The sequence below is a fragment of the Oryx dammah genome, unplaced genomic scaffold, assembly GCF_014754425.2.
Source record: "Oryx dammah isolate SB20612 unplaced genomic scaffold, SCBI_Odam_1.1 HiC_scaffold_8, whole genome shotgun sequence".
In the NCBI taxonomy this organism is placed as follows: domain Eukaryota; kingdom Metazoa; phylum Chordata; class Mammalia; order Artiodactyla; family Bovidae; genus Oryx; species Oryx dammah.
This window is the reverse complement of record NW_024070192.1, coordinates 33,127,001-33,152,399: the sequence shown is the minus strand read 5'-3', so window position 1 is coordinate 33,152,399 and position 25,399 is coordinate 33,127,001. Positions and strand designations below refer to the sequence as shown.

Sequence of the window (25,399 nt, the reverse complement as noted above, 5' to 3'; positions counted from 1 at the left end):
CGTGGGAGGAACTTGTAAAACTCATAGAATTCCTGGGAAAATTCCTGCCAAGAGCTTTGGTGGATCTTCACTTCATCCTCCCGGCAACCCCACGAGCTGGGTCACAGTGGCCTCATTTGATTAACTGAGGGTCGCAGAAGTATTTACATCCATGAGGCTGTACCAGGAACACTTGCTCGTCCGTGGTTCATGCAAACCTTTGTTGAAGAGCTACCTGATGCTGAGCACTAGGGTAGATCTTTCTAGCACTTTGGACACGTGCATTTGTATTTCTCCTGACTGCTTGTGTAGCATCTCTCTTTCTTTGCCAGTCTCTGAACCAGGAGAGGAGGAAACTGCCCTGCTCCCCGCTGCGTCCCAGCACTGCCACAGGATGGGAGCTGTCAGTGTTTGTCAGTACAATGAATAGAGGCTAGAGACAGAAGGGGTGGTCTCTGCCTTCGACAGTTTTACAGGCTGATGAGGAAGGCAAACAAAAAAATAATGAGTAATTGCAAACTTCATCTGTAATGGTGGAGCCAGGGTCAGAAGCCAGCCAGGTTAACCTGGCCCTTAACCTGTGTCACACGACCTTCTAACACGCTTGGACGTAACTATGCCACATCCCCATCCAAGGCAGGGTTGCAAGTAGGAAGGGGTGCTGGATGGGGCAGCAGGAGAAGATGCCTTCTACCCTGTACTGTCTGGGGCAAGTTCCAGGGGTCCCTCCCACTCTTGCTCCCAAGATCATCACCCTCGACCAGCAGCGGTGTCTTCGCTCGGGGACTGATTCCAGCCCCCAGTAACCGTAGTAACACCTGCTCTGCTCCCAGTGCGCCCACTGAGCAGCTGGGGTTCCACCAGAACCACAAGAGCAGCCCCCAGAATCTCTGTGGGGGCCATCTTACGGGGCCTACAGTCTCCACAAAAGCATCCAACCACGGTGCAAGAGCTGTTGAATACAAGTGCAACCCAGCCAAGGGGCCTCATGTGGGGAGGCCCAGCATGGAGGCCTCCCTGGAGGCAGAGGCCGCCTTTAGCACAGTAAAGATGGTGGTTTTACATCTAAATGGGCCCTGAACTTCCTCCTTTGTCGTTGTTTAGTCACTCAGTCCTGTCCCACTCTTCGCACCCCATGGACTGCAGCACGCACGCCAGGCTTCCCTGTCCTCCACCATCTCCCGGACTTTGCTCAAACTCAAGCCTATTGAGTCGGTGACGCCATCCAACCATCTCGTCCTCTGTCACCCTCTCCTCCTGCCCTCAATCTTTCCCAGCATCAGGGTCTTTTTCAATGAGTCGGCTCTTCCCATCAGGTGGCCAAAGGACTGGAGCTTCAGCTTCATCAGTCCTTCCAGTGAATATTCAGGGTTGATTTCCTCTAGGGTGGATTACTTTGATCTCCTTGCTCTACAGAATTTCCTCCTAGAGAGGCTAATGGGGAGGGTATGGAAGAGGCAAAAGCCAGAGCGGGGACCTACGGAAGCAGAATAGAAATGCCCCCTGGTGCATACACATCCAAGCTCCCACCCAGGGCCCAAGGCCCCAGGGGGCCACACCAGGAACCCGAGGACCAGGGGAGCCCAGACTCCTCTTTCTAGGGCAGGAGTGTGGCTGGCCAGCTTGGCTGTCATCTGTTCTCGAATCCTCTCGATTTTGATGCATGTTGGTGCCGAGGGCTGTGAACTGCCATCACCGCCCGTCACTTCCAATCAAGCCCACTCACCGCGAGCCCTACCCGGGGCTCCATTGCTGTCAAGCAGCGCATGTGTCTGCCTCTTCAAAACTTCTTCCAGACCCACTGGGGCGGGGTGTGTGGGGGGAGGGGGCAAGCCAGAGAATCAGAATGAACCTGGGTCCTTGCATCTCAGCCACACTGGTAGCCAGACTCAGACGCCTGGTTGTATCCGTCATTGCCACACAGGCCTGCAAATCTCTGTTCCTTGGGTCAGACCGTGTGAGAGGACCCTCACCCCAATCCCACACGCCAGGAGGAGGGAAGCTTGGGCCTCAACTCCACGCTCCCTCCTCAGCCCCACCCCTGCAACATCGCCTCCCAGGGAAACCATGAGCTCTGCAGGATCAGGGCTCAGAGGAAGGAGCTGTGGGTGGAGAGAGAGTACTCCCTGGAAGGGAGAGAGCCGAGGTACAGAGGTCTTCAGCCCCACCGGCCAGCCAGCGAGGACACCCACCTCCAGTCTGGAGATGAGCAGGGCCCCCTGGGCTGGCAGCCGGCAGACCCAGGTTCAAAGCCAGGGGGCTCTGTTCCTCACTCTCGCTGTGCCCCTCCTCAGTCACCCCAGCAAAAAGTCCCTAAGGCTTGAGTGTTTATTTCAAACCCCTGGGGGATGCTGGTTACAACCCGAACTTTATAGCCTCACCCTGGAGGGACCAACCTAGGAACCCACATTTTAAACAGGTGCCCCTGAGGCTCTGGATGAGAGGCAGTGATGCAGGGCAGTGGGAAGGAGGAGGGAAGGCGGTGAGGCAGGGATGGAGGAGGTGAGGGCCACACCCAGCCCATGCAGACAAAGCCCTAAGCTCTGACCGAAAGGCCCTAAGCTCTGGCGGAAAGGCAGACCAAGGCAGGTGACCCAGGCCCCACCCTGTGAGAGGCATACCATCACCCAAGGGAGGCATAACCCTCTGCTTCCTGCTTTTCACTTCTCTATTCACTCTCCTTCTACAACACTAACATATTCCCTCTCTTGCACTTTCTTCTCCTGAATTTCAGGAAACTTTAGGAGCTCCTACTTTGCCCTGGCACCCTAGGGGCTTTTTTGCAAAGATGCGCCTATGGGAGGTCTGCCCAGGGGGTGGAGTGGGGATCTCCCACGCCCTGCCCGTCAGCTCCAGTAACAAGGAAACTGTTGCTGGCCCCACACTGATTCACCTGGTCCCCCACTTCAGGGGGCAACTTCTAGGGGGACACTGCCAGTGCTAAGAGTTCAGGTCTCAGATATATGCTTTAATATACAGTATTTGTTTATATTGGATATTAACGCATGTATGTGGAATCTAAAAAAATGGTATAGGTGGTCTTATTTGTAAAGTAGAAATAGAGACACAGACACAGAGAACAAACGTATGGATACCAAGCAGGAACGGGAAGAGTGGAAGGAATTGGGAGGTGCGGATTGACATATATACACTAGTGATACTATGGATAGACTAGATGACTGGTAAGAGCCTCCCGTAGAGCTCAGGGAACTCTATTCCATGCCCTGTGCTGACCTAAATGGGAAGGAAATCCAAAAAAGAGGGGATGTATGTATAGATATAGCTGATTCACTTCACTGTTCAGGAGAAACTTAACATGACTTGTAAAGCAACTCTACTCAAAAATTAATGGGAAAAAAAAGGGGGGGCACAGGTCTCAAGCCCTGATGCTTCCTAGCTGTGACCTTGGCTGAGGTCCTGCTCTGTGCCTCAGTCTCCTTATCTGTAAATAGGGTGATGAGGAGACTAGTGCGAACTGAGCACCTACTGTGTGCCAGGCTGTTCTAAGGGCTTTCCAGGTATGAACTCACTCCGTCCTTACACCATCCCTAGCACACACACGCCCACCATCTCCCCATTGTGCAGACGGGGACATAGAGAGGCCAGGAAAGCTTCCCCAGGTAGCTGCCCAGCTCAGAAGTGCTGTGACTGACACCCTGGGTTCAGAGTCTAGGTTCCCCATCCCCACACCCACCTTGGTCCAATCACCCGCCCCTCCCCCAGTGACTGGAGACTAGAATGGGTGCTCAGAAGCCTACTGGTGCATAATGAATGCACAGGCAGTGGCAGCAGTTATGACTGTTACTGTCACTGCTTGCCCACTGCTTCTTCCTCCAAAGTGGATGTGCAGCTTGCATGAGCCGGGGCAGGGGTCTCCCTGTCACTTCCATCTCCGAGGTGGTGGGCAGCGTGGCAAGGACTGTGTGATGGGGCCTGAGGGACCCATCCCCTGGTCCCAGCTCTGTGGCACTTGGTCAAAGCCGCATACCCGGGACCACACTTCTCCCGTCTCCAAGTTCTGGTCTGTCTGAGCAGATGGACAAGTTATCTCTATGTGGAGGGATGTTGACATTCAGTGCCAGCTTTCCCCGAGCACAAGGCTGATGTGCGGTGGGGGCAGTGGGGAGGGAAATGGGGGGAGGTCCTCTTCAGCCTCCACGGGGTCGGGGGGCCGGTGAGTCTTGGCCGGCTTTCGGAAGAGCCCTGGGAGACTGTGTAGCTGCTCTAGGCAGAGGCTGCCTGCTTCCCCATCAGGAACTCTATTCTTAGGGTGCTTTCTCTTGCTTTTAACTTTGACGTCCCAGAAGTTACCCCGCACAAAAGCCACCCTGCCATGGCTGTAATTTACACGTCACGTCACTTGCTCAGAGCACAATCCACCCCCTCCCACCCACTCCTGCACACTACCTTCCCTTGCCTGTCCTGTGAAAAATGGTTTTTGCATTATTCTGAGCATCATTCCTTCCACTTGTTTGCCCGGAGAGAAAAAGTGAAATAAGAAATCAACAGAAGAAGGGCTGGGGCAAGGCAGGGGGCGGGGGTGGGGGCGGCAGGGGGTGGTGGGAAAGTTCAGCTACCTCCAAGCTTTAGAACTTCGCAGATTCTAGGCTGGGCATCGCTTCCACTGGGAGGTTCACATTGCCACGGCAACAGCCCAGCTGTGGACCAGAGTCCCAGCCTGCCACCCCACCTGCCGCGCGAGAGCCACTTACTGTGATGGTGTTTTCCTTGCTCTGTTTTTTGCTTGGTGACGAGGATCCCAGGTTCTGGGGAGAGAGGCAAGAGACATCGTCAGAGCTGTTCTCCATATTGGACATCCTTTTTCCTTCAGGTTCCCTGAAGGTGGAGGGATGGGTTAAAAGCTCCGTGCCGTGCCGGGGAAGTTCGAGGATGCTCCTTCAGCTGTCGTTAACCCCTAAGTCACCATGTTCTGGGAGAGGGCAGGCAGGAGCCTTCCATGCCCTGGCTTGAAGGCGAATTGGAGGAAACCTCCCAACAGGAGCTCTGAGAAAACTGCTCCAAAGCAGGTCTGCCTCCTCATCTCCCCATCGGTGGCTGGGAGCGTTAACCCTTCAGCTGCCCTCTGCTGGTAAGCAGTTCTAAGAGCTGTCTCCACCTGCAGAATCCATCCAGGAGTAGAGAGTTAAGGCGGACTGTGGGCCACCATCTCCTGGCACGGGATTCCGAACAAGACATTTTATTCTGAATTCCCCACTTTGTCCAACATATCATACCCTGGATCCATGTACTGTGGACTGGTGTGCTCAGCCACACCTCTGTGACTTGTCACCCTCCCTACCCCAAGAGCAGGGAGGCTGTGATTTCAGCTTCCATTCCAACTTTGGGGTTGCCTTTTGGGGTCTTCCCTTTGCCAGCAAGAAGACCCTCATCCCAAGGACCACTGGGCCCACTGGACCTCAGCAGCTTGCCTCTAGACCCTGGATGGCCCTGGAATGGAAAATTCAGGATGCCAGCTGAAAACACCACACTGATCCTAAGAGTCTATGGCCCTGACGGGGAAGGTTAAGTCTGGGTCTTTGCTGTCCCATCAGCTGTTACATTAGGGACTGGGATGTGCACCCCTGTCCTGAGCCACACATCGAGCTGGGAAGCAGACTGGCCCCTAAGGCACTGCGGCAGCATTGCATGTGTGTCCTGGGACTCACAGCCTTATTCTGTCTCTAGTGGGATGGAAGAAGGTGGCTGCTAGGCCTTTTCAGGGAAAGGCCCAGAAAAAGCATGGAGGGGTTTCTCTGGCAAGCCCCAGGGAACCACCAGCTCCCATCCCCAGGCCAGCACAGCCCTGGATCACCCAGCAAGATGAGTGTCTTGTGGGGGTGGGGGGAAGCCAGCCCCTGCCTCAGGAACCCAACTGCTCCTCAGGCAAAATAAGGAGCTTAAGGGAGTTCCTGCCCACAGTCCCCTCATTCCCAGACTGTTCCCGGCTAGATCCACCCTCTGTCCCTCACTCCCATCCAGACCTACCATGTCCGGTAACTGAAGTCCACTACTGAAAACTGACATCCCTGGACTGTCCAGCTCAAAGGGACCTTTATGCATGATCGTTTCATAGCCGAGAAGATGAACTCACTGGGCCTGACATCCTGTCGAGTTAACTCGACTCTGAGCCTCAGTTTTACCTGTTGCCAATGGTCCTTGAGCTCTGGAGGCATCAGATTAGCTGAAGACATGCCCCCTGAATCCTCCTGACCCTAGGAAGTTACTGGCATCACCGTCACTGTACAGATGAGGACACCAAGGTCTACAGACACCAACATGTCCAAGGACACAAGACAGGTAAACAGAGCAAACTGATACCCAAGCCTGAACAACTCTTTCCTACCTTCCCATCCCTCCACTTAGAAATCTGGGACAATCTCTTATTTTTCCAGGTGTCTCTGCAGGGGCCAAAGAAACATCTCTCATCCACACACAGACTTGGGGACTGTTGTGTCCGAGGCTGTCTGGGATGATGCTGGACACAGAGGTCACCTGCCTCCCCAGCATCTCAGCTAGGACACGAGGGCAAATAATAGCACTGTGAGGTGGGGGTGGGGATGTTCTAAGCATGGGTGCCGGTCTCTGCCCTCCTAGCTGTGCAGTTTTGGCTAGTGCTGTACACGGGGGTCACAGGGTCCTTCGGGTGGTCTCATGTCTTTGCTGCTGGTGACCTGTGCCTGATATTTGAATGTCATATACACAGACATCACATACATGCATATAAACACACATACTCACACACAGACACATACACTCTGCAGCACTCCACTGGAAGGGCCCTGGTGGAGCGACATCTCAGCCACGCTGAGAACACCTGCTACAATGAGGCTTCTCTCATCCAAGTACTAACCGGGCCCAGCCCTGCTTAGCTTCCGTGATCAGATGCATTCAGGGTGGCATAGCCATAGACAGAAGCGGTTTTTAATACAATGCCCCACTAAAAGGGACCCAGGCTCCTTGGAGAATCGATTAGTTCCAAACGCCAGGTGGACCTGGAACTCCTGTGCCAGGGGGTAAAAAAAGTGTTTGACAAACGGTGTGACATAACAGAAGGACACAGACATCAGCTCAAATGAGCTTCCACACCCAAATTGGGACCACTGGAGCATTACTATGAATAATAACCTCAAAGAATTACTCCAAAAGGTGGACAGAGGAGGGGCAGCTTTAAAAAAAAAAAAAAACAGAAGGTCTATAAAACGTATGCAAGGATTCAAACATCACCACTGGCAAACCTCAGTGTCAAAGACTCAGGCCACAGTCATCATGGATGCTTGAAAAGGCTGAGAGCAAAGGCTGTTAGGAGACCGAGTGTGCACATGGCCTGACACTATCACCCCACTGATCTTACATACACGTGTATGTGTATATGCACGTATTTGCTGCTGCTGTTTAGTTGCCAAGTTGTGTCTGACTCTTTGTGACCCCATGGACTGTAGCCCTCCAGGCTCCTCTGTCCATGGGATTCTCCAGGCAAGAATACTGGAGTGGGTTGCCATTTCCTCCTCCAGGGGATCTTTCTGACCCAGGGATCGAACCCAAGTCTCCTACTGAAGTTAAATGATTGGTCTATTGCTCCTTTATTATAATATTCATTCTACTCTTATAAATGCTTACAAATGTCCATAACAAAAGTTTTTTTTTTTTTTTTAATTTCTCTTTCCTATTATTCTAGAAGGTTTTTCTCCTCTTTTTTTTAAAGCTCTGCCCAGCCTGGTTTCCTGGCCTCACCTGGGCTGCTTGGCTGGCACTGTGAGGACCCACCGAGGGTGGTGACAGAGGAGGCAGTGCCTGGGACACCATGGTTGGTCGTTCCCAGCTGACTCCACAGGCCCCTGGCTCTGTGATGTCTTCTGAGCCTGGTCTCCTTCCTTGCATGTGAAGAGTCTGGCTCCCACACTCTCAGCAGGCAGAACCCACTGTGAAACCTCTCAGTGGCTCCAGCACTATTGAGACAAAACCCAAGCTCCTTGAAAGAGCCTCGAGGACCTCTCTGGCCTCCCCTTCTGCCTTCCCCACACTTGCTAACTCGATAAACCATAGTCCCGCTTGGCCTCCACGGCTTTTTCAAAATCATTGCCTCTAAGCATCCACATATGCTGTTCCCTCCACCTGGATCGCTGTTCCCCTACCATCATTCTCGACCAAGCTAAACCTCTGCTGATTTTTCCAGTCTCAGCTTTTATTAAAGAACCCATCTCCAAACATTTCCACTACCACTTGGTCAGGTCTTTAGAGCACACACTCCCCTCCAGCCCCATCACTGTCAATATGAAATCAATATTTGTCTCTCTCCAGCCCCTGCTACTAACCTCTATCAAGTGACAGTGTTAGTCACTCAGTCATGTCTGACTCTTTGTGATCCCCATGGATGGTAGCCTGCCCAGCTCCTCTGTCCGTGGGATTTTCCAGGCAAGAATACAGGAGTGGGTAACCATTCCTTTCTCCAGGGGATCTTCCTAACCCAGGGATTGAACCCGGGTCTCCTGTACTGCAGGCAGATTCTTTACCATCTGAGACACCAGAGAAGCCCTAACCTTGACAAGACAAGGGCTTCATCTGTCTACGACTCAGTGCCTGGCAAAGAAATACATGTTCAATAGAACATGAGCTATTTACCAAGTAGGGAAGGAGGAACCCCATTGAGTAAATGAGCTCTCAGAACCTCACCTCTTCCTTCATCACACACTGACTCCTCCAACAGGTCCCTTAAGTTTCCAAGCTCTTGGTCCCACTTCCTTTCCTCTCTTCTGTATCTAAGGATAACCTTCCTGGGGAACAGTTCATGGAAAGCTAAAACAGTTGGAAAGTGAGTCACAAAAGAGTCTAGGCTCTGGTGGGCATATTCCTTGCCTTCCCTGTACCTGCATAGGGATCAGAGGGGGCTAAAATCACTGTAGCCCTGGCAGGCAGGCAGGCAGGGAACAGGCTCGGACCTGCTTCTGCCAAGGCCAGCATGACTATTCTCAGTCTCTGATTCCCTAACCTCCCATCAAGTGGGTCCCCTGCATCCATCACCCAGGTAGCTCACCTCAGGGCTGCACACTTGCAAACTTCCACTGGGTGGCACCAGATTGCCATCACCTATGCCCAGCCTTTCAGGTCTCCTGGAGCTAGGGATGGGAGGAGAGGGTGGGCACCCTTGGGGGCTGCAGGGCACCCAGCCATTTGGTTCCACCCACGATGGTACAGACACATTTCTGGTTTCCATGAAGATTACACATGCCCGCCCCACCTCAACCTGCCCAACATTCTAATTTTCTTGCTTTCTCAAGGAGGGGGCAGCCAACAGGCAGTAGTAAAAGAATACAAGAGAGGGGTGGCAAGGTACTGCACCTACCCTGACCCAGCATCTCAAATGGCCATGTGTTCATTCACTCACTCATTCGTTCACTCTTTCAATATTCTGTGCGTGCCCTATCTATCAGAGGCGCTCAGCAGTGTCCAACTCTTGGTGACCCCGTCGACTGTAGCCCATCAGGCTCCTCTGTCCACGGAATACTCCAGGCAAGAACACTGGAGTGGGTTGCCATGCCCTCTTCCAGGGGATCTTCCCAACCCAGGGATCAAACCCGCACCTCTAGCCTCTTCTGTGCTGGCAGGTGGATTCTGTGCCACCAGTAGCATTATTAGGTGATGACAGTCATTAATTACAGTTGACAGCTTGGCATGGGGGAGTAAACCCTGAGCGTGCTGAAGTGCGCTTATACATATTCTAAGGACCGTTTATCGGTAGTGCTCTCTAAATACCAACCCTTCTTAACCTATTTCTGTGACTGTTCTCTGGTGCCTTTGTGCACAGCCAGCTCTGCAGGAACACAAACAGTTTCACAGCCTAAAAGGCTAACACAGTGCTGCAAACTGGTGGACACATGTATTTTGTTCTCTCCACGCGATGCACTATTTATTTTTGTTTCACTGATGATACCTCACCTTCTGAATGTTACCATCCAAAAAAAAAAAAGGAATACACGGGATTCCACTTGTTTTGAAGCAGCGCTCAGGCCGGGGTATCCAGAGCTGACCTTTCCTGCATCCCCAGCATCTCACCTCTAACTCTTTGTTTCTTAGTTCTCATCGTACCTGCCGTCTATAAAAGTAAAATGCGTTTATTTTAGAAAATTTTTAAAATACTTAAAAGTCTAAAGAAAATAAACATCACCTTCGACCGAGGTTTCTCAACCTCAGCACCCTTCATCTTTTCATCTGGGTAATTCTTTGTTGTGGAGCTGTCTTGCACCTTACTTAGTAATAGCCCTGGTCCCACTGACTAGATGCCAGTAAAACTCCCTGCCCAGTTGTGACAACCAAAATATCCAAACATTGCCAAACGTGCCCTGATTGAGACCTGGACAGAAATACCAATGTTTGGGTTTATTTTTTCATCCAGTCACATGTCTTCATGTATGGATAGATTTCCTTCTCCCAAACAAGATGGACCATAAATGCAGCTTGGGGACTTCCCAGATGGCTCAGCAGGTAAAGAATCCACTTGCAATGTAGGAGACGGGCAGGAGATGCGGCTTCGATCCCTGGGCCAGGAAGATCCCCCGGAGGAGGAAATGGCAACCCACTCTAGTACTTTTGCCTGGGAAATCCCATCAGTAGGGGAGCCTGGTGGACTACAGTCCATGGCACCTCCAAAGAGTCGGACACAACTCAGCGACTGAACATACATACATATACGCAATTTCGTTCTGCTCTTTTCATTCACTACCATGGTCTCCGCATTTTCTTAAATCAGTACATTTTCTCCAGAAGAATGTGTTTTCATGGCTGCATGGTACTGTTGGCCAGACAGACGTTCAGTGCCATTATCCATTTTACCCATCCCCTCTTACTGGACAGTTAGGCTGGGTCAAGGTCTGTATGCTTGAGTGAACAGCTTTACACAGATCAAAATCCCTGCGTGTATTCCAAGAACAGATGCCCGGAGGGAAATTCCTGGGTCAAAGTCTTACAGCAACATAATGTCCAACTGCCTTCTCAGGAGGTTATACAGATCAGGATACACGGTGCTTTAGATGATTAAGTAACAACTTGACAGTGTTTCAGGATAGGAGAGTCATGTGTCATTAGAGAAGGAAAGAATAATGACGGGGGAGGGGCGGAGGGGGCTGTTTCCAATATCCTTCCTAAGTGCCTCTCTAGCTGCTGAGAAACCACGGCAGAACTTGGGCTGACGTCTCAAGAAAACACTCCGCAGTTGGGTGGCATATAAGCTTCATTTCGAACAGACCAACAGGCTGTGTTGAGAGGGGGGCTCTGCAGGAAACACACAGAGCCAGGGCTGTGCTGTGTGCTGTGAGCAGAGGATGAAGGGGACCCACATGTGCTGCCACGACTAACTGTGCCCGGATGCTCGCCTGTCATGACACGGTCCCCCTGCCTGAAGCAGCAGCATCCCCTGGGGGCTCGTGAGAAACAGAGAACCTCAGGCCCCTCCCCAGACCTCCTGAATCAGAATCTGCATTCGAACAGGAGGTCCAGGGTGATTGGTCCATCCATCCATCAATACGTATGGAGCCTCACCTCACCCAGATGTCCCAATTCTCCTCCAGAGTTTGAACTGAACGGACCTGAGCCCAAGGCTCAGCCTCCTAAGACAAGAATATAATTAGGATTCTGAGGTTTCTCGCCCCATATACCCATGTCAGGACCGCTATGGACCTCCGCTGGAGTTTCCTCTGGCTTTGCCCCGTCCAGGCATAGTTCACCATCTTTTGGGTCCTAACACGTGCTCTCACGCCCCTCTCGCTTGCATCTCACTAAGTGTCACACTGGAGCCGCTTTGACCACAAGGGCTTTCCTTCAGGGACCAGCACACAGAACCCACCGCTGTTGACAACAAGCAACTATTGTTATCACATCACCACCACCACCATCCTTGGGGCCTGGCATCTTAACTCCTGAAAGGGTTGGTCTGGAGGCTTCTGCTTAAGGATATCTTGCGAATAATTCATAGATGGACCATGTAAGACCCGTCCCCGGTTCCTTAGACAGAGCTTAAGGCCACTGGAAGAACCTGGCATCGAGTCTGGTCTGACCACCTGGTAACCGTGTCAACCTGTTCGAGTCACTTATCTGGTCTGAGACTCTATGACCGTATCTGTAACACAGGGATAGTACTGATACCTCCTTCCTACGTTTGTACAAGTGTTGGCTGAGACGACAGATGAGAACACAGGTTGGGAATCTTAAAACATACTCCCATGTCCTTCTACCCCGCAGCTGCCCCTCTCTGGATGATCCAATGTGAAAAAATGTTTGACTCAGTTCCACTCTGGGTGAAGTCTGGGGATGGGAAAGGGTCACGCAGAGAAGGAAAACGGCACGGACTCACCCATATTCTTAAAGTGTTGGGAAATCTGGACTCCATTAGGAATCCAGACAGCAGGATGGAACCCTCTGCCCCAACACAGAGAGGTTATAATACCATCCCTGTCAACCCATCAAAAGCATCCTCAACTTCCAGAGACTTCCAAGGCAGTCCAGTGGTTAAGACCCTACATGTCCACTGCAGGAGGTTTGGGTTTGATCCCTGGTTGTTGTACTAAGATCCCTCAAGCTGTGTGGCATGGGCCAAAAAAAAAAAAAAAACCTACTGTCTTCAACTTCTAGAGAAAACCAAACCACAATCACACCAGCTCTCTTGCAATCATGGTACATTGGAATGACCCAGATACCAACCTCTTCCTACCTGGGGCAGGACTGGGCTGTAGCTACCTGGACCCCTACAGTGTCCCCATTCTAACGACGCCTCCCTGGACCTACCTAAGGGCTGCCCCTACCTCCCGGAACAGGGCCCCTTACCTGGGAATCACCGGTGGATTTTCGGACACTCATGTGGGCAGTCTCGGGAGGGTGCGCTGGGGTCCCTGACGTGTGGTATCCATTCACTGCGGGGACAGAAACACCACTCAGATGCTGCTGCGCTGGCCACAGACAGGCCCCTCCGACCTTGCAGACCACAGGGGGCAGCTGCGGCCCCTTCTCCCACCTCACTGTCTGCCTCTGGGGGGTCTTGCACAGCCGGGACCACCTCTCTGGATCTCACTCCTATCTGTGGGGCTGGAGATGGGTTGAGAGCATCTCCCAAGTGCCAGCACCCAAACTACTGATCTCTTGGGGGACCTTTTTGAACCAAAGAAAAGAAAGATGCTCAGTAGGAAGAGAGGCATCACAGTCCAACAGTCATCGCCAAAAATAACCTCATCGGCCGTGATCACTGGTGTGGATCAAGGGTCCAATCTCTCTCTAGAGTCAGGTGGGGACACCCCCACCCTCCTGCAAATCACCGCCCCCTCAACAACGCCCCGCCCAAGGACTTCCTCCCTGAGGACCTCCTTCCCCTCAATCACTGGAATGTCAGTTTAATGACAAGAGAACTGGCCTCACAGGTTTCTAGGAAATTTGGCTTTGCTAATTAAGAGTTAGGGGATCATATGACAGCCTTCATGAGTCCTGGTTTTGCTAAAATTAAGACAAAAAAATATTCTAAAAATCTCTCCCCATGACACTCACTCATGCTCCCAACATGAGCTGATACTCCTGCTCTTCAAAGGAGGATAGGGAGCCCTGGTCTGTAGTATTTGCCAACTTCCATGGCCTCAAAGCTCCCAGGGGGGCCTATTTGAAGCCCCCAACACTGCTGCCTGGTCCTGACATCACACATACACACTGAGGCCCACGCATCCTCAGTTCCCAGAGGCGGCCCTGCCCTCTCATGGATACAGTTATTGAAGCCTCAGCTTCTGCATCTGCAAAATGGGAACACTTCTACTTAGTCTCCAAACCCACTCTGCTGGGATGAAAATCCACCCCTGCAGAAGGGATCCATTAAATTATAAAGCACTTCGTGAAAAGACAATGGATGAATTCTCTTTTCACGAAGTTCCTTAATCTAGTGGCCTTGAGCCCCAAGTTGGTATGACCTCCGGAAAGTCATCTTCCTCATGCCCCAGGCTTTGGAGGATTTGCTACCACACATACACTGCAGGTCAGCCTGAAGAAAGATGGATACACTGATGTCCACTCACAGGTCTTGCTGCCAGAACCCAACAGAGAGGGAGGAGGTAAAGGAGGGGGGACTATAGTTATTACCATTTGCCCATTCTTAGGGCAAGGGTCAGGGGCAAGCAATGGGGTGTGAAGGCCACGCCATGGAGAGCTCTTTTCATCCTGGGGGTGTATCCCCCATTCTCCACCAACTGCAGGGAAAAATTCAGGGCACCTGTGAGCAGAGGTGCACTCAGCAGATTCCTGGGGTAACGGGGTCTCTCCCAATCTGACAGCTGGCTGGGTACTCTAGAAGAAGGGTGGGCACAGACACACCAGGACAACAAAGCACTGGCCACACAGCCGGGGCCCAGGGCAGTGGCTTAGGACACAAGAGGAAACAGCAAGTTAGTTCCAAGTGGCCAACCACGCTCCTGGTCTACACTCAGGGCCCTCAGGAAGCTGCTGATTCTATCCAAGAGTCCTCTAGGTAAAAGGCAGGGGTGGGGGGTAGGATCCCAAGGGCATCACTGAACTCTGAGGCCTCAGAGGAGAACCTACTCAGGTTGGCACAGGCCGTGACAGCGGCGGCACACGAGACTGGATAGATAAATACTACTTATGAGGCAGTCATAACATTCAAGAAACTTAACTTCTCAAGGAGCCCGGCACTGAAATGGACAAAACGCAAATGCTGGAGAATTTGAAGACAACAGTAGGAACCCTTATACTGCTTTCAGTCTAGGACTGACTTCGTGGACAAAAGTCAGGATGTGGAATGTCTCAGTGATTTAATTTAAAAGGCTGATTGAACTAGATGGATTAAACACCATACCCTATAAACAGAGATAATCTCTTTTTACTGAGAAGCCATGGTACATTAAACATGTTGGGCCTACTTAAGCCATAAATAAAGTATCAATAAATTGCAAAAGGCATAAATAACACAAGACATATTCTTTGACTGGAAAGCAATAAAAGTAGATCGAAATAGTGAAAGAACAAATAGACAAGGTCCCTATCTCTCCCCCTACCCTGACCGCAGAAGCTTGGATGTTTAAGAGAATGCCCTCTTAAAAAATAGTCTCAGGTCAAAGAGCAATTTCAAACTATAATTACACAATATTTTGAAAATAATGAAAAAGAACATATCAAAACAAATGGGAAAGGGCCTGAATTATATTTGGAGGAAAATTCATAGCCTTAATTATTGTATTACCAAGGCCAAGAGAATGAAAATAAATGGACTAAACACTCAAGAATTTAGAAAAAAATTTAAAAGCCAATAAAATTAATCCAAAGAAAACATGAGAAAAGGATATAAATATGGTAAGAAAAGTTAATAAGTTAGGAGACAGGATAATATTAGCAACTCTGGCTGGTTGAGGGGTTGAGGGGTAGGCAATGACAAAGATAAAAATGCTTAGAATTGGGAACTAGACTGCAAACAGAGACTTTTTTTTTTTAATGCATGAGATTTGATCTATAGTTCTATGCTAATAAATATAAAACTTTCCATAAGATTCAAATGATCAAAATGATTTCAAATACCAGAAACACCAAAATGAGTAAAACACTTGAAAAAGGACCTCCCTGTCAAAAGACATCAGATCCAGATGGTTTTATAGGCAAAGTCATTCAAACCCTTGAAAGAAATATATAGGCCCACACTGCACAGTATAGATATACCTGGTGACTTTCTCAGTTTATTCTACAAAGACAGCATTGCCCTGATCCTAAAATCCACCAAGGACGGAAAAGGGAACAAAAATGGAACCACAGTTCAGTTGACTATGAAAATGAAATATGAAAGCTCTTACCTGAGCAGGCCTTAGTTTAGAAGCAGTCACTACCTTTAACGCTACTGGGTCCTTGTAACCCAAGGTGGTCCCCACCTTCTTGAGGGCAGAGTCTTTCTGGTCCCCGCTTTCTCCCACCACAGCACCCTCAAAAGTGCCCCCTCAACAGGCCACTGTCCTGCCTGCAGCCTCTCCCGGACTGGGGGCCCCCACGCTAACAGCAGCCGGGAACCATCTAATGTGATGGCATTTGCCCCTAATCCATCCCCTTGTTCTCACTTCGGTTCTGGCCCGTCAGCGATTGGCTAATTACCACTCGTGTCAAAACAATTACTGGGAAAGAAAAACTAATTCTCCATTCAACCATTTCTCCCCATACAGCACCTCTCTGACACTCTGTCTCACTGCATTTTACTCCAACAGTCCCCGCACCTTCATCCTTGGGGATCTGAACCGTTACAGCTCACCCGAGATGGTCCCGATGGGCACCCTCATGCTGCTGGGGCCCCCGGCTTACTGAGGGTGAGGCCAAAACTGAACACAGCCAGAGGTGGGTGCTTTAGAGGCCTCCAGCCTCCCAGGGGTAAAAATGAAATAAAATATAGTCAAAAGATCACTCATAATCGTAAGGACCATAATTCAGTCAGGGATACAAGAAAAAACATATATAAAATACCAAATTCAGCTGTTTTTAAGATAGGAAAAGGGAACAGAAAGCTCTATCTAGTCACTTTAGTAATTTCAAATACAAATAGAAACACACACATTTCATTCCTCTTTATAAGAAGTTAAACAAAGAGAGGGCGTAGGAGAGGGCTCTCTACAGTGAGAGAAGGGGGCATATAATTTGTAGAAAGGAGAAGTCATTTGCTGGTGGAAGGGTGGATAAAGAAATGGAAATAAGACCAACAGAGAATTGCCAGCATCATCTGCGGCCCATAACTCACTCCCTCCCTACAACTCTGATTCCATTCCCCAACTCCAATTTGCCATGTAAGATGGTTTATCATCCAAGCCCCAATGCCCAGGTCCTGTTCTCTAAAACACCCTAAAGATAAGACTTAACTCTTCCAAACAAGAAAGCCAGCCCTGGACGCCTCCTGCGGGTGTGGCTCATCTCCCTTTTCTCTGGAATAAACAAGTAACTTCTTTCTTCAATGTAAAGACATCTGGGAAGCCCCTGTTCTGGAAATCCTTCTCGCCTAACTCCTACGACACCTGAACCTGGAGGAATGGGGTATCTCCCCAGGCAGGTGACGACAACCAATTCTGCAAGACATTCCTTGTAAGTGACCCGCAGTGAAAGTAAAGGGCAGGATCTGACAGTAGGCCTTTTTAAAATATGCCGATGTGCTCTGTGAATCTCAATCAAGGCAGCAGCATGGCAGTCCCAAGCTTACAAGGACAAAGAACCAGGATGGGGGGTTGCCAGGAAAGCAGAGGTGCTGCCATGGAACCCACTTTGGGAAACGCAGATGGGGCTGTGGGAAAGTAGGTTTCAAGTCAGGTTACCAAGGCAAACACCCATGCCAGATTGGTGGGTACCATCCCTGCCTCGCTGCCCCACTATGCCCTGTGTGGCCTTAAAAGGATGCTCTTCATCATATTCACCTTTCCAGGTGTGTGCCACATCTGGCCAGGTCTGCCTAGGGAAGAGGTTTTACATTTACATAGCCTTCTGTTCTTGACATTTCTGTCTTGACTACCCAGTTCCCCCTGCCTCCCTGGTTGTCTAAGATGTAAACTGTATTCCCCCAAAGAGAACTCACCATCTATGTAGTCTGTGGATGTGAAAGGTTGGAAATTTGAGTCTATTGTCCTGGGTATCAAAGGTTAAACAGACCTTTGCAAGGGCCCCCAGGAAAGGAACCTGTTTCTCAAGAACAGGTGGAGGCCCATACCCTTCCCCTGGGGTCAACAGTGATTCCTAGTTGAGAGCCTCGGAAGCCCTCTGGGTCTGGCAGCTTGTAATTCTGCAGCGGGCCAGGGTCTCCGTTTGCTCCTATGTGGGAGCGAAAGGCTGGCTGGGGCTTCCTGATCTAGAGAAGATGTGTTGGGGGTGAGGCCTGAGGTTCTGAAGCCCCTTTCCTGGGGCGCTCTGCTTACGGGGGGTGGGGTGGGGGTACACAGCTGTCTGCATGTACTCCAAACTCAAAGGTGGGCTCTCCCTGATCAACAACAGACCTCTCTCTCTCTCCCCTGCAGTCTGGCTTTCCTTGGCTGCTGGAGGCAGGCTGCTTGTCCAAGCATGACCTCTCAGCAGAGTCAAGCCCCAGGCAGGGCAAAGCCAGTATCTGAACCCAGGCTTCCCAACACCCCCACTCCCAGGGCAGCTCAACAAGAGACAGATTTCTTCCATCCCGAAGGGAAACACAATGCAAGTTCAACCCATGTCTGTCTGGGCCTAGAAGCTCAGAAAGGAATTCTCTCTTCATGCCTGCCTGCTCTGTCATCTGATAGGGCAGCCGCCAGTCACAGGTGGCTATTCAAATTCTAACATGTTAAATTTAAATATAATCCAAATGCAGGGTGGTACCCAGGATAGGTTCCCAGAACAGGAGGACAACACTGAAAAAGTTGGTGAAATCAAATGAAATTCAGACTAGTTAATAATACTGTACTACATTGATTTCTTAGTTTTGATAAATGGACTGAGGTTATGTAATGTGACATTAACATTAGGGGAGGGACTTCCCCAGAAGTTCAGTGGTTAAGACTCCGCCTTCCAAAGCAGGGTGCGTGGGTTCCATCCCTGGTTGGGGATCTAAGATCCCACATGCCATGTGGTGTGGCCAAAAAATAAATAAATACATAAAACATTACTGGAAACTGAGTACAGGCTATGTAAGAACTCTCTGTACTGTCTTCACAAATTTCTTTTGTAACCCTAAAATTATTCTAAAACTTGAAAAGTAGTGAGTTAAATAAAATGAAAACTTCATTCTTCAGGCAGAGCAGAGTCATTTCCAGTATTCGGGAGCCGCATGTGGTCAATGGCTACCATACTGGGCAGGGTAGACACAGAACATTTCCGTTAGTGCAGAAAGTTCTAGAGGACAGAACTGGTCTGTGCTGGCATCCGCTGGACCCAGCAACTCTTACCTGAAATTCCCAAAACTTCATTTTTCACTCGTGTTTTCTTTCCATCTGCCTATTACTGTTTCTCTCCATATAAATCATTATTGCTGCATGGCATGTTAAACCAGCCCAAAGATGGTTTTTAATACATGCAGTAGTTACTGAACAGAGCCTTCGGTATTCTGTTGGGGTTTCAAGCTGACTTGCATGGACCCCACAGGGAAACCCTGGCATTAAATACTTCTAATAAAGTTACTGAATAAACACAGCTCCCACTGTGATCTGAGAGGAGGCCACACAGGGAAAGTCCTGGGTCCGGTGCTGTCTCAAAGCGGCCCCCAACATTCCGAGAGTAGAGTCCAGATTGGGGGGGGGTGGGTACTCGGTGTGTTTCGGGTCTCTCTCCCCGGCTATAACCTGGCTGGCTGTGCTCCAGGCATCTGACAAGCCTGCACTAAGAACAAACTGACCCTGTCCATAGTGGTCCTTCCAACCCTCTTCAGAAGCTCAACTCAAGGGTAAGCCTGAGGGAATTCCCTGGCAATGCCAGTGGTCAGGATTCTGGGCTTTCACTGCAGGGGGGATGGGTTCAATCCCTGGTCGAAGATTTAAGATCCTGCAAGCCAAGTGGTGTGGCCAAAAGAAAAAAGTAAACCTGAGCCCCAAGGTTGCCTCCACCCCTCTGCCTCCTTGAAGGGGTGTTATCTAAGCTTGGCTTGGCTGGGTTCACTTGTGGTTCCCAGCCATATTCTTCCTGGCCTGTTTGTCCATGACCTTCAGGAATGACCATATGGGATGCTTGTAGTCCATAAACGTGGTTATGTTTTCCTTCCACATCATCCTTATGCCCTCACCCACCTTGCAGGTAACCCCCAACCCCATCACTGCTAACCAAGAGCTGCCCAGTGGCTTCAAGTAGGAAGCTTCATAGAAAGACAAGACACCTCCACTGCTTTTCACCCCATCCCAACCCTCACACTCAGAAGGAAATCCCAACAATACCTTCCTCTGGACCCTGACTCCCCTCCCCCATCACCTACCACCCTTCTTCTTGTCCCCCACCCTCCAGCCATACTGGTCTGCTTTCCATTCTCAAATGTGCCAAGATCACTTCCACCCCAGGGCCTTTGCACCAGCTGTCCCCTGGCCCAGAACACTCCACCACCACCCTGCACACATACCGTCTCCTCCTTGCCTTTAAAGCTTGGCCTAAAGTGAGGCTGCCCCCGATGCCCCAAGCATATGCTCTGTCTCGCTGACCATGCAACGAACATCTGATCAAGTTCATGTTTGCCTGTTTATCCAACTCTCCCATGAGAATGTAGCTCCTGGGACCAGGGACCCCAGGAGTCTGGCTTGCCTGAGTATGTACCCCCAGTACTGAGAACAACGTCTGCGCATTTTTTGAATGGAAAGGCTTCAACTCCATCACTGCTGCTCTGCAGAAGCAGGAGCAGAACAAAAGGGGCCTCAATCCAGGGCCCTGAGTGGTCTCCAGGCGAGGCGCCCACAGCCCCAGGAAGCCGAGGATGGGGATGGTCAGCTTTTGAAGCAACCTCATGTCTTCATCAAGTCTATTTCACTCTCCACAATAAAATTCAATCTTCTGAAAGCTGCTTATAAAACTGAAGGAAAGAATGGCTGGGAAAATCCTGGCGCTGCTCCCCTGTAGGGAGAAATACCAACCTAGCTATTGCTTTATTTTTCAAGATTCTATTAAAAACCAGAAAAGAAGATGTCAGGGTATCACAGATCCTGCCTTAGCCTCACTGGTGGGTTCTCTTCTCTTCCACCCCAGAGGGCGGATGGAGAGTTGACATGTGTGTTCACGCCCCAGGGTAGAGAGGACCACAAATCACAACCATGGAGGGCTGGACAGGACCTCAGCCACGTCTTCCTCCCATTTCTAAGTGGGCAAAGTGAGGCCTGACAAGGAGCAGGGATGTGCCTGAGGCCTCAGTCTAAGGAGCTGCAATGTCACAAATCTAAGATGTCACTGGTTGTTAGAGGCACACTTATTTTAAGTACTAGTGAGAAAGAAAAAAAAAAAGGATGCTTCCAATTAGACTAGGACACACCATTGATTTTCAAGATATTAAAACTGGAAAATAAAACGTCAGTCTGAGGACTCCTCTGTTGGTCTAGTGGTTAATACTCCACACTCCCACTGCAGGGGGCGCAGGTTTCACCCTTGGTCAGGAGGATCCCACATGCCACGGTCAAAACAATTAATTAATTGAATAAAACTGCTATCTTCAAATAAATCTTAAAAACAGAACAAAATCAACCCAAAAATGTGGGTCTGAGAATCCAGAGCTGGGGTCCTGCGTGTTTTGTGGCTGCTTCTCATTGTCATAGGCTGTGGTCCATCGTCTGACCCACGAGTAGTGCTGAGCTGAGGTTCTGAGTCCTTCTAGAACGGAGCTTCCGAGCCGGGCACTGCTGACATGCACGGCTGGACAGCCCTTTGCGGTAGGGCGGTGCTGGCCTGTGTACCGTCAGATGCTGAGTGGCATCCCTGGCCCCTCCCCATTAGATGTGCGTAGCACCGCCCCCTACTGGTGACATCCAAGGATGTCCCCCGGAAGGCAAAATCACCCCCGAGTTGAGAACCACTATGGATGGAGTCAGAGAAGCCAGAGAAGAAGCTGAGCCAGAGAAGTTTAAGTATGATATGGACAAACAGACACAAGGACAGAAACACCGAGTTAAATGGGGTCCAGTCCAGGCATTGTCCAAGCTGATGTGTGATCTCCAAAGGTGGAGAGAGGAGGCAGGATTTCCAGCTTTATTTGACTACAAAGCCCTATCTGGCAGAGACCTGGGATCCCAGAGACATGGGAAGGAGGTGCCCCGGGGGGTTGAGGCAGAGGAGGGAAGTCGGGGGCCACACTCTCTGTCTGATGCCCTGCCCACCCTGGCAGTTCTCCCTGGATCTGAGCCTCTCCCACCATTCTGGGCCCCTCAGAGCCCGGGCACCCTGCACAGAGCTCCTCCCAACCCTCCTTCTGGGGAGTGGCTCCATCCACAGCAAAGAGGGGACAGGATGCTCTGGGGACGGTGCCAGGGGCAGCAGGCTTCGGAGAGCTGACTGCACTGACCTAAAGGGCAACTTTCCAAACCGGCTCCGGCAGTCCCGTGGAGCTGGCTGCGCAGGGTTACCACCTGTCAGCTCACACGCCCCAGCCTCTCCCTGCCCGTGTCACATCCTGTTCTGCTCCAGGGACCGCCCTGTGGTCGGAAAAGACAGCTGGGTTTCCCCTCTAGTGTCTGAGTGGCCTGGAGCCAGCCAGGATAGAGGGCCACACCTCACAGGATTCACACCAGCATTTCTATTGTTAAAAAAAAAACACAAGAACAGCAACAAAAGACAAGGCAACGTGCCGGGAAATGCCTACTGTCATATGACCACTAGGAAGGCTAACTGGCCCCATTTCTGGGGATGTAGCCCTGGCTTCATCCCCAGGAAACCAGGAGGAAATGCCCCATTTACCTGCCCCACAGGGGGTTCCTTCTTAAATTTTTTAAGTAAAAAAAAAAAAAAAGTGTGTGTGTGTATACACACATATATACACAAAAATATAAATAAAAACATTTTAATAGCCTAGAAGAACTTTCCATGAAAAGCAGCCCCCATCCCTTCTCTCAGGCCTCAGTTGACTCTTCAGGTCTATTCTGCCACCACTTCGGTTCTGAATTCTGCTGATGGTAATCTTTATGTGTGTGCGTGCTAAGTCACTCAGTCATGTCCAAGCCTGCAACCCCATGGATTATAGCCCACTAGGCTCCTCTGTCTATAGGATTCTCCAGGCCACAATACTGGAATGGGTTGCCATGCCTTTCTCCAGGGGATCTTCCAGACCCAGGGATTGAACCTGTGTCTCTTATGTCTCCTGCATTGGCAGGTGGGTTATTTACCACGAGCGCCACCAGGGAAGCCCAGCCATCTTCACTAAATAATGTGCTGGCATCACATTTTGATTTCTCAGTGGTGGAGAAGACCTAAAGATACTCCGTTAGGAGGAAACGTCTGCCTCCTTAACTTCTACCCCTTGATGTCTTCTGAGACCACGTGGAGCAAGTCTGCCGCTGCTCAGGTCCCCACGCCGGCAGACAGGTAAGAGCCCTGCCTCACCTCACCCAGCCATCCCCCTCCTCTAAGCACCCGAGGGGAGGGAGAGAGACCAGAGCTGCAGCTGGCACTGCCAGAGTGAAACCATCCCACAGGGCAGCAGCCTCCGGGGCCTCCGAGCCCTTGAGACCCCTCCCGGGTTTGGCCCGTGAGATCCACAGCCAGGTTTCAGATCCAGGCTCCAGAGGCTGGGCCTCTCCCATGAAGGTGCGTGTGAGTGTGGTCCATCCCGATGCCCCGAGACAGCGTGTGGACAGTACCTGTTGGAGGCAGAGAGCTCCTGTGAGGGCCAGGGCTGGCTGGAATCCCAGAAGAACTGCTGGGACGCTCCCAGGTGGTCTCTGGTCAAAGAAAGAAGAAAAACGAAAATCGTATTGAGAATTTCCTAGGGCAGAAGCTCTGAATGTCACAGAGCTGCACTGCATCACCTGCCTCTCTTGACTCCAGGAAGCCGGAGTCTGCCTTCTGCTCCCATATAATTGCCTCTCCTGCCCCCCAGGGCAACAAAGCTTCTCTTTATTGGGGACCCTTTTCCATGAAGCTGGGACCATCTGGTTGGGACCCTCTGAAACAGTCCCCAATGCCCCTCCCTTCCCCCCTCACGCATCTTATCCTGGAACCTCAACTGCCAACTGGGCATCACTCCCCAAATGCCCACTGTCATCTGAAGCCCCAAAACCCAGAGCAGGGGTCTGGATAGAGACCCGGGTTGTGTGTCCTGCGAAGGTGACTCCCTTCCTGCTTCTCCAATTCCACACCTTGTGTGAATTATAGCTGCTGTGTTTGATCACACACTTCTCTCTCCTCCGATGCCCGGCCAGAAATAAAGCTAATATTGCAGCTATACAATCAGCCCCCAAATGCTACTTCACCCATTACACAGCTGTGAGCATGCTGCTGCTAAGTCGCTTCAGTCCTGTCCAACTCTGTGCGACCCCAGCATAGACTTCTCATTAAGTTATCCACTGGAAAAAAAAAAAAAAAAGCCTTCTCGGGACTTCCCTGGAGGTCCAGTGGTTAGGAATCTGCCTTCCAATGCAGGGGACACAGGTTCAATCTCTGGTCAAGGAACTAGGATCCCCACATGCTGCAGTTAACCCCGAGCTCTGCAACTACTGAGCTGGACTTCTGTGGGTATCTTTCCAAAACAATTAAAAGAGCCGACGGTACAGTGGTTGTTAGTTGCTTAGTTGTGTCTGACTCTTTGTGACCTCCATGAGCTGTAGCCTGCTGGGCTCCTCTGTCCATGAGATTTCCTAGGCAAGAATACTGGAGTGGGTTGTTTCCTTTTCCAGGGGATCTTCCTGACCCAGGGACTGAACGTGGGTCTCCTGCATTGCAGGCAGATTCTTTACCACCTGAGCCACCAAGTAAAAGCAGTCGAGTCTAGAGCCAAATGCCTGGGTCTAAACTAGCTCTGCCTCTCATCACCAGGTTTGATCTTGACCAAGCTCATTGTCCCCTTGGTGCCTTAGTTTCCTCCTCTGTAAAATGAGACCAAGAATGGCATCCACCCAAGACAGCTGCTATGTTCATGCCAAATGCCCATTTACAAGTTATTGTTAAAGTTAATGCAATATATGGATATGACATTATTGAATCCAAAATTCTATTACTGAAAATTCAATTGTTTCAAATATTAAAAACAAAAACAACCACAACCTTCCAATGGCTTCTCTCAGTTGAGATTTGAGAGAACTGGGTTTTTTTGCCTCAGTTCTGCCTCTCATCTGCTGGGCAGCCCTGAGCAAGTCACGCTACCTCTCTGGTCCTCTGATTATTTACCTAAAATGAAAAGGTTGGGCTGATTGGTCTTTTAGGTCCCAAGAATCTTGCCCTCAGACTTTGATCAAAACCTTGAGACCCACTGTTTGGACTTTAGGGTTTTATGGTTCTAACAGTTGGGTGGTAATATGGCTCTTTCACATCTTAAGGGAGAGAAAATGGGTGAGCAAGGGACGCTGAGGGGAGAATGTGACCAGGAACGAGAGAGCAGAGGGGTCTTCCAGGAGGGACAACCAGAGGGCAGGATCAGTGGCCTTCGTGGAGGAGGATGGACTTGGGCTGGAGCTGAGAGCACCAAGACTTGGAGACTATGTGAAGACCAGAAGCCTGCTCAGAGGTCGTGGGCAGTGCAAAGTGGTCTAGGCCTGGCCACTTGTGACCTGTGACCTTTGGAAGCCACCTGTGTTTTTTTTTTTTCCTCAACTGTAAAATGGGGATGAAGATGGCACCTAAACAAGGCTGTAATAGCATGAAGCAGGATGACAGGGGCACACAGTAGGTGCCTTATCAGAGTTGAGTAAAGCAAACAGATCATGGAGGCTGGATGCGAAAATGCAGGGGAAATTCAGATGTTAAAACAGCCTCCCTACAACATGAGGTGGGTTCCCCTTGGGACCAGACGTAGCCT

At 50.5% G+C, this 25,399-nt stretch overlaps 1 protein-coding gene across 6 annotated transcripts in view; it reads right to left on the bottom strand.

Annotated features, from left to right (window-relative positions):
- The window catches only part of GAS7 (growth arrest specific 7), a 203,245-nt gene that overhangs the window by 36,530 nt on the left and 141,316 nt on the right, over positions 1-25,399 (bottom strand). For 5 of the 6 annotated variants that reach the window (XM_040243347.1, XM_040243348.1, XM_040243352.1 and 2 more), the window contains exons 3-5: positions 23,247-23,327; positions 12,793-12,878; positions 4,692-4,745 (exon numbers count right to left, since the gene is read on the bottom strand). In XM_040243347.1, the coding sequence (XP_040099281.1) occupies positions 4,692-4,745; positions 12,793-12,878; positions 23,247-23,327 (221 nt within the window). The remainder of the gene's footprint in view (positions 1-4,691; positions 4,746-12,792; positions 12,879-23,246; positions 23,328-25,399) is intronic. The other variant, XM_040243349.1, reaches the window with a different exon arrangement.